Source organism: Erigeron canadensis, chromosome 2, assembly GCF_010389155.1.
Source record: "Erigeron canadensis isolate Cc75 chromosome 2, C_canadensis_v1, whole genome shotgun sequence".
NCBI lineage: Eukaryota > Viridiplantae > Streptophyta > Magnoliopsida > Asterales > Asteraceae > Erigeron > Erigeron canadensis.
In genome coordinates this window covers 38,996,726-39,013,636 of record NC_057762.1, presented here as the reverse complement: position 1 = coordinate 39,013,636, position 16,911 = coordinate 38,996,726, and the positions used below count along the sequence as shown (strand labels likewise).

At 33.8% G+C, this 16,911-nt stretch overlaps 1 protein-coding gene across 1 annotated transcript; it reads right to left on the bottom strand.

Annotated features, from left to right (window-relative positions):
- Positions 1 to 5,084: 5,084 nt before the first annotated feature.
- LOC122588421 (transcription factor HEC2-like) lies at positions 5,085 to 6,354 on the bottom strand. The gene has a single exon (XM_043760531.1). It carries the CDS (start codon positions 6,118 to 6,120, stop codon positions 5,371 to 5,373), a length of 750 nt encoding a protein of 249 aa, XP_043616466.1. The 5' UTR covers positions 6,121 to 6,354; the 3' UTR covers positions 5,085 to 5,370.
- Positions 6,355 to 16,911: the final 10,557 nt, after the last annotated feature.

Below are 16,911 nucleotides of genomic sequence, written 5' to 3'. Positions count from 1 at the left end.
CCAAAAATGAAAATAGAGTAATACTCTTCGATTTCGATTAGGCAACAAATCCAATGTCTCCCTCAAAATTGAAATTCAATCATGGATTTCAAAAATTTTCTATAGATTTTTAAATTTTACCCCCCTTAAGTTTTGTTTTTCATGAATTTTTAATTTTACTCCATCTTGTAAAAATTTTTGGTACGCCTCTAAATACTTATAGATTGCAATTTAAGTAACAAATCCACAAACCTTTATTAAACTAACCAAATAATTTAGCGACATCAAAGATAATCAACTAATCAAGTGAGCAACACACATAAGATACGGGGGGAAAAACATATGCACTAAAAGGTTAACTTGAATTTGAAAATATATAAGGCTCTCTGTCGTATTACTTATTCGGTATTACTTATAAGAATTATCCAAAGTTTCAAAAACGAGTCATCATATTACATCAGAACATATTAATAATAGTACTCTAATGATTAAATTAAAAAAAATAATTATATAGATATGATTGTAATGGAATTGTACGTACATCACTAAATGCCAATAAAAGACGATCCCATTTCAACTCCAAAGCCAATCACACAATAAAATCTAGGAGAAACATTGAACGAATTTGGGAATTCTTAAATATAAAATATAAATGCTAGGGACAAGTGTTCAAAAGGGGCAGATACATGTGATAGGTCTCAATAAGCCACAACATTTTTATATATTTAAATAGTGTTATTTATTTGCTTGCTAACACATAGGGTATCCATGATGCCCATTTATCCCCCAAGTTCATTGAATCTTTATTTCTTTTTCTTTTTCTTTTTTTTTTTAATACTTTACAACATTTTTTCTTATTTCCTCAATCTTTCTTTAGTTATCAATTTTATATTGGGATAAACATGATTCGTATCAAATAATATATATAATGAAAAATATGATGAAAATACCCGTTGATTTTGAGAAACTTGTAAGAGCATTGAGCATTATTGATTTCGAGATCCTAAAATAAAATGATTAATTGAGGATGTAAATGAGAATTCTGTTTGTGTTAGAACTGAATGGAAAATAGACATAGATGATATTAGAGTGAGCTTATGGTTGAAATGTTAGGCTAATCAACTCTATTTATATTTAGAGTATTTACGCTTATAACCTTGGTTTTTAATATGTGCACTATTAGTCCCTGAAGTTCTTATCACCTAATAGGAAACCTTATAGTTTGTCTACAATAATAAATATGTCTATCGTATATTTATCAGACAAAATGATTACAGTTTTCGTCAATATCATATCACGTATGATATACGATCAATGAAGATCACTTTTAACGTAGTTCCAACATTTTATATTTGGCTATTATAGTGTTAAAGGGTATTAAGTTTACTTTGTCACAGCTCTGTCATAAGGGTATAATTCAAGTTTACTTGGGTTTGTTTGTATTGCATTACGTGCATGAACGTTTGTAATGGAAACTAAACTATGCTAAGTTGTGTGTTTTTCACTTTCATGAAATAAAAAATCTAACTAAGGTAATCCTTTTTACCATACTCACATAGGAATGATGTACTTCGATCAATTTTTCAATTAAACCCTTACGTTGAGGTTAACCCACTTTGGTAAAAAATAGTCGATCGATCATCACAATAAACCGAATAATATGAAGAGCGATAAATAATATGAATTATCAAATATTTCCATAGTTCGTCATAACACAAATGTATGGACTTAAATTTGATGAATTTGTCTCAAATGTATGTAAAGATAATTTAAGTTTGAAAAGATCAACTCCTGGAATTCACAAAGTTGATGGGTCATATATATATATATCACTTAGGATGATGACACGATGTCGGGTCTAAATCCTTGAAAAAAATATGTTCGTCTTTTTGGACAGGTGGGATGCATTCAAAATTTTCAATTATTTATTGATTAGTTCCAAAAGTTTGGTATGGTCAGTCCATAGAATTGACACCAATGCACAAACATCCACAAAATATTGAGTTTTGATCATGCATTTTGGATTCTCTATGTCCTTTCTATACGAATATTACTTTGTATGTATCATTTATGTAGTGTTTTACAATACTGCACAAGGCCATCGATTTTAAGGGCCTCCAATAATCTATAAATTTATATATTGGCATACTCCATATATATTTATTAGCAAGATGCATATTATTTAGCTAAGTACACTGATTTAATGAAGAATGAAATCGATAAGTTCTAATCGAATTGTAAAATAATAACAAAATTTTGTTTAATTAAGTGATGATAGACTTGTATGAAGATATAACCGATCTTCTTTTTCTGGTCACAAGGGAGTCACTTTTTAATTTGTCGCAAAACATCCAAAACTCGTTTACAGATCCTGGTTATATCAATGACGACATCGATCTTTTACAAACGAGTACAATCAAATATGTCAAGTTCGATCCTATAATTAGTGATACCGCCTGCAAAAAAGTTATCTTTTACAAACGAGTACAATCAAATATGTCAAGTTCGATCCTATAATTAGTGATACCGCCTGCAAAAAAGTTATCTTTGTATATGTCTTTACTCTTTAAGTACCTTTAGAAAGAAAAAGGAAAAAGGAGATCGAGGTAGTAAATGACTAGAAAAAAAATAAAAATCATAAGCCCATGGGTCATTGTAGTGAGTTGTCTACTTCATAGTTTTGAGTGGACTCGAGTTCCTCAAGCCCAACTTATACCCAGATAACCGCATCTCACTTACTTTGTTCAAAGGGAAATTATATTGTATAATTTACCTTTCTTATTTATGAATATGACTCTATCTATCTCCAGCTAGCAACTTTATTTTTGAGATATTAACGCAGGATTGAACTCAAAAGCATTATGCAAGAAGCATATTTTGGCTCTTGAGATTTGCTATTTTGTGATATATATATATATATATATATATAAATTTTCCGAAAAAGTTAATAAATTTTATCAAAGAAGCTGTTCATACCGTTCTTAAAAGGGTCGAAGTTTTTGAGCCTGTATGTAGTTTTACCCGTACGTCCCCCCTTCGTCGGGTGGTACTTGGGATATAATACTACCAACTAAGAGAAATTTGCCCTTGTTCAAGCCGATATATCTTAGAAGACATATGGCCGGTATGATGGTGTCGTTGTTAATGATCACTTAACGTGATTACTTGCTAGTAATTAAATTAGATTCGTATCGTGCATAATTGCATTAAACTATTAAAGAACCAAGTCATTAATAATTAAATATGCAATTTGATTAAAACTAATCATGATTAAAGTTACAGTATATCGATCGAGGTGGAAGGCCAATAGGCCATGTAGGATTTTAAGAATGTACATGTAGTGTACGTTCACGTGCCGGGCAAATGACGTGGGACATCTAATCATTAGAATTAGAATAACTAAAAGATAACAAAAGTATGTTAGTTAGTGCATAGTTTGACATTAAATCATACGAGTAATATTATATAGATGTCAGTAATTCACGTGATTTCCTCGTGCAAGAATCAGCATTGCTTTGCTTGCACAGGTTACAATTGGGCGTTTAAGATGCTTGGGAAATTGCCACTCTTTTCCTCTGTATCCGTAGGTGCACCAGTATTCTCGTGTTCCCCTGCCTCACTGCTGACATGTATATATGTACATATCATTGTTCTTCCATTGATATATTTATCGTGGAGCGTAAGCCCACCAGGCTAAAAAAAGTCAAATTTCGACCAGGAAGTATTAGCGGTGACGTCGTCGCTAATACTGCGGGCCTCCATGTCCGTAATGGTAAATCTGGCAGAGAAAATAGCGGACCCCCTGTCAGTGTCATAGTATTAGCGGAGACGTCGCCGCAAATGTCTTGATCGGGTTGACTTTTGCCTGATGATGTTACCCTGTGTCATATTTATATGAACAATAACATTATTATAGTAGCTGGTCGAATTAATGTTTTTCTAGCTAGGCTTATTTACTAATGGTTACATTGAGAGGAAGATCACATATGAGAAATCTGAAGACGTCTAACCACTAATTAATTAAGCTAGTGTACCTTTATCAACGATCTTACGTTCTCATGTGTCGTCAATTTGCTCAAGTTAGCATAAATAAAAATGGATGTACCATGGACGTACGTATTATTTCTTATCCACTATTGACATGCATGTTATATACTGGATTGGAAGTAATACGTGGCAAAACGTTAAATATTAATCTTCTTTTATGTACTCGTATGTTTTGTCTAAACAGAGCTAATACATGCAAGTTCTTTTTATCATCAATAAGTTAAGTCTACACTGATCATGTGCCAAGTTTCTAAATTATACCAAAATGGTTATTGTGTTTTTTCAACCTTTGACCTTGAAAATAATAGAGATGTCAATCACGGCCATACCCCCTTTCCAAATGGTCCCAATTCGAACATGTCTTTTATATTTGTTGTTTTTGTACCCCATCCAAACGTTAATTATATATATACACACACACGTTTTGGTAATATATACTGATCTTTCAATTCCCCCAAAAATAATTGGATACAATGTATGCTTATATATATATTTGGTTACCATCAAATCAAACTAAATATATACCATTCTAACTCAACTAAAATTCTGATCGAAAACATACATACTATTCTAGTTTAATTATTTTTGCTGCATATATATATGTTTCTCTATCACATACAAACACATATATAGTAGATCTTTTATTTTTAGACAAAGAGCCATGGACGAATAGTGGGGGATCGAGTGTGGGAGAGAAAATAGGTTTTGTTTTTCAATTAAAATGAAAAATAAAATAAAATAAAACATTGAATATTTGTGTAGGAATACGAACAATAATATATTTAGTGCATGCCATTATTTGTGTTCCTTTTTCCTAATTTTGAATCATTGGTTTCCCAAGCTTATCATCATCGTCGACCATATTATATTTACTATGATGGATTAAACATATGTAACATTGTACGTATACGTACTACCATCCGGCCATAATCTCTCATACTTTGTTCATTGACACGAATATATGTGTCCTTAATTTAATGATGATCGATATATATCACGATTAATTAATTGACACAAGAATATTACTGTATTAATCATGGAACTGATCAACTTTGAAGTTCTAAAAAATATCGATTGCGTTATCCATTCAAACCATCTAATATCCCAAAAAACAACAACATTTAAAAATCATATGTCCTTTTCCAGAGAACATAATGATTATTTTAAAAAAGGATAGTACAACTTGCATGGATTCCATATCCTAAGATTTCACGTTGCTATGATATTTTTCCGTAAAGGTCAATAAAAACAACCCTCTAATATCAAATCAAGCCTCTCAAATAAGCACAAATATATAATTTAATACCTCATAAATAGAGTAATATTTTCTCTCGTTTTAACTAATTAAGCACCTAAATAATGCTGGACATTTTGCCCCGCGGATTGTTGATAATGACCAGCCTTTCCAGACGTTCCCATGGGAGTATAACTCCCACTCGACATGGGAACTGGAAAACCGATCCCAGCCGCTGAATGATGCTGCTGGGATCGGTTTTCACCTACTTTTTCAAGTGTCTGCACTTGATTCTTCAAAAACTTGACATAATGAATGGCTTCATCAAGCATAGAAGCCGTATCCATCTTAGTACCACCGGGTACAAGTCTTTGAAGTATCCTAATCCTCTCACTAATCCTTTCTCTTCTATGCCTTGCAGCTACACTTTGTGGATCTTTTGATATCTTGACGTTTCTTCTTTTAGGTGGCTTAACCGATTCAGGATCAATGTGAATCGGTTGCATAGCCGCAATACGAAATATCATTTCTCTCATTGCAGCCATTGAAGTAGTACTAGTTTTGTGCATCTCATGACCACCACTTTGACTTTGTGTTGGACTAGTGAATGAAATAGTATTATTTGATGATTGGTTCATAAATGTATGTGAACCCAAAGGCGACTCTTCAATAAAATGTGACATGTGTTTATTCAAGTTGGCTGAGCTGCTGCTACTTCCTTGTTCCAAAAACTCGGTTGTTGGGTTCTGATGATCATCGCCGCCATAGATACCGCTGAAATCGGGGAGTTTTTCAAGCTGCATCAACATCATCATCTCGGTTTGGTCTTCAGAAATGGACTTTAGAAACTCAATGTCCATTTGTCTGTATAGAATAATTCTTTCCTTTTATAGGACTATGGTCAGTAGTGGTCTTCAAAAAGCTATAATGGGCAGAGGGATGGGCAAAGTGAAGAGAAGAGGGAGATAGACTAGAAGTTGTATCAGAATGTTGCAGAATTGAAAAAGAAGGAGCTGAGAGAGAACAAATAATAATAGGGGGTAATAGAGGAAATGATTTTTTGGTTTTGTTGTGAGAACACAGCCTATCAATACAACAAGAATACTGTATCTATATATATAACAAGTTGTTGATTATTATATTGTATGTTTTTTTTTTTTTTTTTGTGAATTTTTTATTTTAAGGATATATAGAATTGTAAAGTTGAAATAATTAAAATGCTATTCTTATGTCACAAAAGTTGGTGAGGTTATCCTTTCTTTCTTTCTTAAATTTCTAGATTGTTTTCCATTATTAATAACTATAATTTCTAATAATTTTTTATTGGAATTATTGATCAATAGGAATACATGAACCAAAGAAATAATTGAAAGTGCTGATTTGTTAAGACGTACAACGGATGATTGATATTTGACATTATTATAATTTATAAAAATAGTTATAATAAATCTCATTACTGCTGATGATGATCAGCCTGATCATAGTTTATCATTTTGAAAATTAAAAAAAATATTTTTATTGTACATTCTAAAACCACATTGTGTTAAGTTTTATAGATAGCACGTGAAACCAGAAAATTGGTCAAACACTCTATAATTTGAAACTTAACACAAAAAAACACATTTGTGTTAAGTTCAGGTCACTGTATTTTGGATAGTTTTTTAATTTTTACAAAAAATTTAGTTTTCAAATAATCAAATCCTATATATAATAGTTAAATTTTAAAGTTGGATAAAGTAGATTCGCAAATACATTTATTGAATTGCTATAGTAGATAATACTCTTTATTTGATAATATCTAAGAAAAATATTTTTTGACTCAACAACATGTCTATTCATATATTCAACTCTAAATTCGAAGAAAACCATGCTATAAAAAACTCCGTCTTTATTTTTTTTTTAACATTTTATTCACACCATAATTTTAATATAAGACGTTGCAATCTTAAACTCCTCCAATATTAATCCAACTATCTTTAAGCTCTACCATATATTAATCCAACTCTTTGTTTTGTTTAGTGTTATCAAATTTCTTTTAATGGAAATAATAGTCAATAAAATAACAATTGGAATAACATTGCTATACAGAAGAGATTGCATAAAGATAGAAAGCAACAAATTCCATGCATATTAAACTCCAAATAAATATAAATATAGTAAACAAAAGCAGATGTCAGAGGATTAGATGGTAGCTGCCCCACACTTTTGAATGGCGCACAGATCTGCGCCCGGTGCTTTTTCTTGGTGCATGAATGAATAAATATATATAGAAGTGGAGTAATTTATTTTTCCTAAAAACAGAAATCGTATAGTAATACCTATAAATTAAACAAATCGAGTTTGAAAAAAAAGCTAAAACCATCTTTTTTATAAATAAAAACAGATCCCACCACATGATGTTGGTCAGAACCTCTGGGGTGTAAATCAAACAATAATGGTTGACGGTCAGCGGTGAGCAACTCCGGTGCCGGAATATATTTTTTTTAATTTGGCGGTTTTAACACGTGGAGATAAGCCACTTGATCCAAAAGTGGGGTCACGATATATATATATGAAGATTATATTATTAATAAATATATTAAGAGATAAAATTATATATCCTGAAATTAAAGGAGGGTCTTATTATAATAAGGGAACGCTCTTCAAGGCAGATTGATCAGGTTTGATAGCTAAAATGCCAAGGAAGACCAGCAATAACAGTGGCATTAGTATTGGCAGAGAACCTCTCTGCTTCATGTGATGCCCTACAATAACTGCCTCACCTCACCTATATATGCTATGCTATGCACCCTGGTTACCCCACACAACTTGTATGGCTATCTCTACGTACTCTTGAATACACAGTATATATATATATTTTCACAGTATATACAAGTGTATAAAACTAGATTAACATGTTGTTTGGATAATGCGATAATGGGTAATCTTCTTCTGTTTTACGGTGTCCTTCGTTTTTTTTACACTGATTCTAGTCTTACTACTATTTGATATAATCTAGCAAAGTAGTCAGCTATGGGCAAGTTATTGGTTGTGAACGATATAATTGTGAGAAAATAACATATCCTTAAATTTTGTCATGTATTTTAAAAATTTTAAATTTTTTTTTTATTAAGTTTTAACATTTTGCTCTTTTTTAATTTATTTTTCATTAATTTTTTAATACGTCTCTATCCTTCTGAAATGCTACCGAGCTAGAACTCCTAATATAATTCTAAATATTTTATTTAAATATGCATATTTCATTCTATCTTTTTCATAACCGGCTAACATTTTTAAAATTGCGGTTAGTTAAGTTCCGGTTTACAATTTCATGGTTGAATCACCTCCTGTCCAGTTATAAAAATAATTAAGATAGTAACTCGTTGACTTATTTAGGCAGGATATCGATTATTTGCTGTTTTCCACGGTGTTGTAAGGTTTTACGTTTGACTCATGCGTCTTTTTTTACTTAGTCAAATTCTACTTCAGAGTATCAATTATTTTTGCCCTTTTCTTTCTAGGTTCCATTCTTTCATCCCTTTAAGTATGAAACTATACAATCTGCCTCCTCAAACTTTCGAATTTTCATTAATGCACCCTTTATGTCTACTTTCGAATTTTCACTATTGACTTTTTTATTTTAGTTAAACAGAACAGAGCAAACAAAACAGCTCAATGACGAAACATACAATATATGGTTAGCGCAGCAAAGGGAGAAGGCGTAGTAGCTAGGTAGATACTAGCTCACACCAATTTAAAGCCGCTGGACTTTTGAAAAAACGTTTTTTATTAGTAATAAATACTAGACGTTGCCATTGATACATGCATTTTAACGGTGGAGGAAATGTTCGAAGGCCTTTACCATACATTTTGGTGTTTATATAGTACTCTATTATATTTCGCGACTCATAAGATCAATAAATGATGAATTCACGATCGATCGATTTTCATGAGGCTGCTGCGTGTGGCAGTCATCATTATTCATTTGCATATTTAGAAATAGACATGATCGATGTAGACATGTATTATCTATATATATGGACAATTTCACAACGGACAAGAGTTGATAATTAAGGTAAAAGACAAATTCGTAATGAATGCTTTCTACCATCATCAACTACTTAGAGTAGAGGGTGATTTAATTTTATAAATTCTTGATAAAATTTTGTATAATGGATCGAAAGATAAGGTGGTACACTGTTTATAAGGCCAGTTGAGGGTGCTCATATATGTATAGTCAACAACGGAATAACTAAAATCTTGGAAAGTCAAACAATCTATATATAAGTCCATTTCTTCTTATAGTTTTCTAGTTATTGATATTATGTATCCTAAAAAATCTCTTAATTATATCTCAATGCATAAGACCATTCTCAATGCACCTCAGACCATGCCCATAGACACCAGATGCACTTGGTACCTCTGCGGGACATGTTTATGTTTAGAGTGTCTAGAATGCATCTACTGCAAATCCAGTTTTGTGACCGGCTTTGGAATTCTATTTTGACATTGATTGAAACTCTCTTAGTACTTGAGCAATCTTGATTGATACTCGTATATTGTTGGTGTATCATCAGTGGTAATGGAAATTTCATATGACTTGTGCCAATATTTTTATGACAATTAAGCAAACATATATGCATGCTCTTAATTAGGAGAACCATATATATATAGGGGAATCATATATATATATATATTGTTGGTGTCTCAAAATATTTCACCCCTATATATATATATAATATATAGGATAGAGATCAAATGAGAAGGTACCTTAGGGAGAGAAGGGAGAAAAAGTTAGTTTTCCACTTTTTTTAACTTGTTTTTTTGAACTTTTTTTTTTTCCTTTTTTCACCTTTTTCATTCTCTCTTTAATTAACCAATTTCATATAAAAATTTTAAAAATTTTTAAAAATTTTTTTTTTTCAAATGGCGTAGCCCGTAAGTTATAGGCGAAGCCTCTCAAACTATGGCGGAGCCATGATAGCTAAGGGCGAAGCCCGTTAAGTAGATCACCCCATCACCGATCACCCCCTATGACCTATCAGCCTCTATGACCTATCACTCCTACCAGCTACCCCTTATTAATATCCTTAGAGGCGAAGCCCGTACCGTACCCGTACATGTATAACTCACTAACTCGGTTAGAATTTTTTATTTTTCTTAATTTAAAAAAAAAAAAATTTTATGGATTGAATTAGTTAAAACAAGAATGAAAAAAGTGAAAAAATAAAAAAAATATCAAAAAAACATGCTAAAAAAAATAAAAAACAGACCTTCTCTCCTTAAGAACCTTCTCTCTGCATCTCTACCCTATATATATATATATATACAGGGACGGCTCCACAATGGGGGCAGTGTGGGCAATTGCCCCCATTCCAATTTTGGTACAATGTATTTTTTTAGAGGTATATTTATTATTTATTCCTAAATAATACTCGTAGCAATAAACAGAAAATACATTATACATACAAATATCATCATCGTTGTCATAAGCCTCTTCTTTGGAAGTATGTTATTTATGTTGGGAGCATTAATTTTGAGATAAAATCTTCTATTGGTAAAGTAAAAATCTTCAGTTATTTTGATTTTTAACGAAGTTAAAAAAGAGAAATTGAAGAAAATGTTTTATTTATTTAGGTAATTGTATCAAAATTTATCGCATGCTCTAAAATTGCAAAGAACAATGTTCAAGTTAAAGATAGATGTTCTCATAACTGGCACCTAGACAAAATTATTTTAAGGGTCCATTTTTTCTAAATTCTTCGTTGAGAGTTAATTTTTGTTTAAAAATTTTTTTCCCCTCAAAGATGACTCTAATAAATATAATAAGAGACTTTTAAATTTGCTCATTTACAAAAAAAGTTTTGGCTCCGTCCCTATATATATATATATATATATAGGGGGAAGCGAATATGGGGTTGTTCCCCATCTAAGCTTAAATGGGGAACATAAGGATGGTGTCTCTCATCGTTATAATATAAGGCTATATACATAAAGATAGTGTCTCTCATTGTTATAATATTTCTTTGGATCTATTATAATACTGTAGGAAAAAAGAGAAAAAATTTTTGAAACAGTGATTTGGGGAGGGTGTTTTGTCAAACAAGTTTTTGAAAATAAAAATTTATACAATAGGGTAAACCGGCTTTTCAAAAGCCGGGTTCAAAAAAGTCACCTCGAAACCGGCTTTCCAAAAACCGGCTTCAAAAAAGTCACTTTGAAGCCGACTTTTCAAAAGCCGGGTTCAGTAAAAGTGTGAGTGAACAATGCAAGCGACAGATAAGCTACAGTGGTCGAACAGTTTACAGTATGAGCAACAGTGGTCTAAGGCACAAACTTCGAAACCGGCTTTTCAAAAACCGGTTTCGAAACTAATATATATATATAATTCGGCTTATGCTTATTCGTAAAACTATATTATATAACTTATTTATAAAAGTATATTAGTATAAGTTTGTTTCATGCATTGAAAGCGAAATGTAAAGAGGATATAGACGACGGGTAGTTACTTTACTACAAAATTAATGATTGTAAGCTTGTTTTGGAGAAAAGAAAGGTCGAACATAAGAAGAAAATCGAAGAAATATCAATTAAAAATATCAGTTAAAAAACATAAAAAAACAGATACTTATCAATAAAAACAAATAAATAATACAATCTATCTTTGACCCCCTGTTCCACATCCTGGTTGGGTACGAACTTGGCGAGTTCTTCGCGGCTCCACAATTTGTTGTTGTTCTTCTTCATCATCCTCGTCATTTCCCAAATTTGTAACTGGCAGTTGGGAAGAACTTGCGAAAGCAGAGAACTTTTGCATCGGAACTAGAGAGATGTTTCGCGGCGGTAGACCAATTCCGTGAAAATCAAGCGCAAAATAATTTGAAGGCATATCGAAAAGATTAAACTGTGCTGCATTCGGGGTATAATAACCCGGGATTTGGGGGGTACTCGTGAAGAAGTTACCCGGGAACATTTGTTGGGCTGCTGAACTTGAGGGTCCAGCTTGTGAGTTACCCGGTTGGTAACTTTGAAACCCCGAATTTGCTGAGGGCCTAAACACAGTTTGGGTATTAGAAGGACCAGCACCCGAACTGGAAGTACCACCACCCCAATTAGAAGGACCAGCACCTAGACTGGAAGGACCACCGCCTTGATAATTTTGGAAGGGAGGCATTTCAAATGGCTGTGACTCTGAAAACGACCAACTTTGAGATCCATAATTCATACGTTCTTCCTGTTGAGACATAGAAAATGCCTCTCTCGGTATTGTTCTAAAATCCGCAAAAAAATGACTTATCTGCGGATTAGCTTCTTGATCTAGACGAGCTCGCTCGTCTACCTGCACCAAACCCTCTTGCTACATACATTTATACTTTAGTAACAATTTAATATTAATTAATAGTAACTTTTATTGAACAAAAAACATACTTACATAAAATTGTTGGGTAACCCCCTAAGGAGGGTATTGTCCTGTAGGTTGTTCCTGACCGAGTTTACCGACTGTTAAGACGGTACGCTCTAGATACCACTGGATATAGCCATCTGCAATGGTGATCTCCGGGACTCCCTGGTGGATCCGCTGCTGCCTGTTGTTCCACTGCTCAATATAGTCAGCGTGTTTTTCACCCCAATCGACAAGACTATGTCTCCCCTTTCGCAATTTGATAAGGGACTTATGAACAGTTGGTTCCAACAAACCAAAATCTTCTGGAACAGTTTGTATCAACCCAAACTGTCTAGCAACTCTATTTGCTAGATGAACCTCCACCTCATCCCAAAAGACCAATGGACCCATATATTTCCATATGGTTCGACCAGTCTTACAGCTCGGGGGGAGCAGGTTCATGAAATCCTTATACGGAGTCCATTTGAACTGCATTAATAAAACAACATTAAAAGATAATGTACTAATTTTTATAGCTTTCAAAGTATATTAATTATTACCTGGTCATTGCTGAGCGCATTAAAAAAAGACCGGTACGAACTTAAACAGTGTGCCGGTGTATGAAAACTTGAGTGTTCTCCCAACCACTTATTTGCTAAAACTGTCTGGTAAGCATACGGACTGTTTATTTCCTCTTTGAATGGTGTGACTTGTGGGGCAATGCGTGGGAATCTTTCCCACACCCAAGACTGCAGCAACAACAAAGGCCCATAAATGCCCATTCTATCAGGCTTGGTCGCCTTAGACAGGTTTCTATACAAACAACAAAGGGTTGCTGAACCCCAACTCTTTCGACCTTCTTTGCTCAGGTCGACCAAGTTCCTCAATAAGTTCAAAGTAACATCTTTTGTGTTAGCGTCAAGAAAAAGCTCTGAACCAATCAGAGCTAGAATAATCCTTCTAGCCATGCATATGCACTCCTGCTCATTTTCCTCGTCCAAATTGCTAAAATTAATGGACAAAGCCAAGGTGTTAAAATTGATCCGCCCCTTGCTCACGCTATCACGATCTTCTAAAGGAATAAAACCCAGATATTCCTGACACAGATTGTTCCAATAATTTTCATCTTGGGTTTCTGTAACCCATACACCAGTCACCGCTGGTCCCTGTATGGGTAAACCCCATATCACCTGCACATCTTGCAAGGTGACAGTGGCTTCACCAACAGGAAGGTGAAACGTGTTGGTTTCCGGACGCCACCTCTCCACCAACGCGTTGATCAAAGAATGATTAAGTTGGCAAATACCCGCTAGGAAGAGTTGGAAAAACCCAGCACTCCTGACATGGACAAGAACTGCCTCGGGCACACCTGCCTGCATCACTTCAGCCAGCCCGTCATCACCTTTTCTGCAACGTGGCACTGTCACATTACGGTCGTGGGAGATGTTGTATGAGCGATGCTCATCTGGAGCTTGTAACCACAACAAGTCTGGGTTTCTAGGAACACAACTGACGTTAACGGATGCCATTTTTTATTATGTAAATACTGCTTTTGTTGATGATAAAATTGTTTTGAATTTTACTGTTTTGCTTATGAAAATTATATTTGCGTGCTTTGATACAATTGATCCTCTATGTGTATATATAAGCTGGTTAAGTGAAAAATGCATGCATGTGGTTTTGTCTTCATGCGAACCCGGCTTTTGAAAAGCCTTGTTCGCCCGTCTTGTCACATCAACTGTCACCATGTAGTCAGATCACCTGCAGGAGCACTGTTCACTGACACTTTTACTGAACCCGGCTTTTGAAAAGCTGGTTTCAAAGTGACTTTTTTAAAGCCGGTTTTTGAAAAGCCGGTTTCGAGGTGACTTTTTTGAACCCGGCCTTTGAAAAGCCGGTTTAGCCTATTGTATACAATTTTTTTTTCGAAAACTTGTTTGACAAAACACCCTCCCCAAATCATTGTTTCAAAAAAAACTTCGAAAAAAGACATGAATAAAGGGTCATGTTCTCTGCAAGAAGAGGTCCGATCGGATAAAAGAATCCAGAAGCAAGAGATATATATTATTGTTGGGTTTGGTGGCTTCTTTTTTACTCTTTTTCGATCATAATATAATGTTTTCGATAGACATAACATACAAATAAATATATACATAGATAGCGTTGCACTATCACAGTTGCACCTTGCACCTTATCTTCGCTCCCGGCCCCCACATTCCATTAACCTTCCTTACACATTTCATGTTTCCTGTTCCAAGATGAATAAAAGCAGCATTAGTTTTGTTATACCATGCATTATTATCTTTCCTCTAATTAAACACGTTCAAATAACTACCAACATATATACTAATTAGGATGTTCAAGGGTAAAATTACACCTGAATTTAAGTAGGTTAATCTTGTATCTAAAGCGTGAGTGAGTTATTTTTACTTGTTGACATACGGTTCCCTAATGGTGTGAAGTATTCAATGGAGCTTCACAACACCAAGTATATAGGTGTTTGTGTGTGTTTTTGTCATGTCCTTGACTGAGGATCAAGGTCATGTATATTATAATGGCTAAGGAAGGATCCAAATTTTGGTCCCCAGGCCATGACATCGCAGGGTGAAACCCCAGTGACACCGCTATCATGTGACTAAATGGGCTTATAGATGAATGCTAGAGGTCACAGCTTCAAAACTTGCCACAGCCCACAAACAAGTGGAGAAACTATATCTTAATTGTGATCCTATGTGTGACGATGGTGACTTACCGAGCATGAGTTTTATGCGGTATGCACTTTGAGTATCAAAAACGGTATATGGGACGAGAGGGTTCCCACCCATATACCCTTTTTACAATCCTTGTCTCATACGTGCAATTAGACAATGTTCTTGAGAAGTCGTTTAGAACAACATCCTCTTCGTACGGCCTTTGCCTTATGTCATCTTCCATTACTTATTCTGCCATCCTCCGGCCGTGATTACAAATTAAAGTGGATTAAACAGATGGTACATCATCAACTAGCAAATTAGGTGTTAAAACTTGGAATATTTAGAAATTATATATAAACAAGTTGTTAAATATAAGTGTGTAAACGGAGCTATCAATGCTAAGAATTGAAGAAAAAGTGGCAGGTTAATTGATTGATTGATTCTAGAATTATCTGCCGTTCAAAGTCTGCCTGCTCACCGCCCATTGCTCATCGGGAACAGCAGGAATTGATCAACGAAGGTCAGAGAGGAAACCAGCATTCACTATTAGATAGATATGGTCCCCTCTGCACATGTTTTTTCTCCACACTTGGCATTTTTGCATACACCAACTTGAACAAATGGCATAAAACTTATTGGCATTCTACGGCTGCATTTTTTGAAGTTTTTATTTTAGGTTGGAACTTCCTGAATCTATTTGTCAAACTTACCCCTGTTTTTGCTTGGATCCAGTTACTGGTAATTTAGAAAGGGGTAAATGTCTATAAACCCCATAGTCCCGTAGATGAATTTTTACTATCAAACTAGCGACCATGCAAAGCTCTCTGACGGTGAGACCATAAAAACGTTGGCTGGTTGAATATGCTTTTGTAGGGATTCAAACCTGTATAGTGTTCCTATCAAGTCGCTTTTTAGGGGTAGGTGGCCCTGGACTGTAACCCAGATGGTTTAATTAGTGGTGACCTACATTATAAATTAATTTGGTTTTTTAACCTCGATCAGTACTCATATATATATATATATATTATATAATCTTATGAATATGTAGTGTAGATGAAGTGTTAATTAAAATCTAGCGACTTTCAATGATTATGAATTATTCAAGTTGATTATTTTAAATGTACACTAGAACGGCCGGTGATCAAAACTAACAACATGAGATGCACGATTTAGCAAAATTTAATGGAGTACACAAAAAAAAAAATAATAGTACTGTACTTTCTCATGGAATAATCTGCCAAAAGAGCTACCCATAGGTATCACTTATTTAAATAAAATTATATTAGATATTCAAATACAGAATGCTGTCAAATACAGTAGTAATTAAGAATGTACGTAATAAATCAAATTTTCTCATACTTCTAGCTAGTCTTCCGCTAGCTATACATAGAATTAGCATTGCATCCGGAACACAATCATTGTATTAGCTAGCAGCAAAAACTTAAAATACATGTTTTCACCATATATATATACAAAAGTTGAATATGATCATACGTAATGTAGTATAATAATGCAAGGTAACTTCTTATAAGATCTGTTCACCGTATATACAAATTAAGTTAGAAATTTAAGATTTGCTTATTTAATAACTTGTA

Excerpts from the sequence above, each read along its gene's own strand:
- LOC122588421 (XM_043760531.1), bottom strand. The coding sequence starts at position 6,120 with ATGGACATTGAGTTTCTAAAGTCCATTTCTGAAGACCAAACCGAGATG.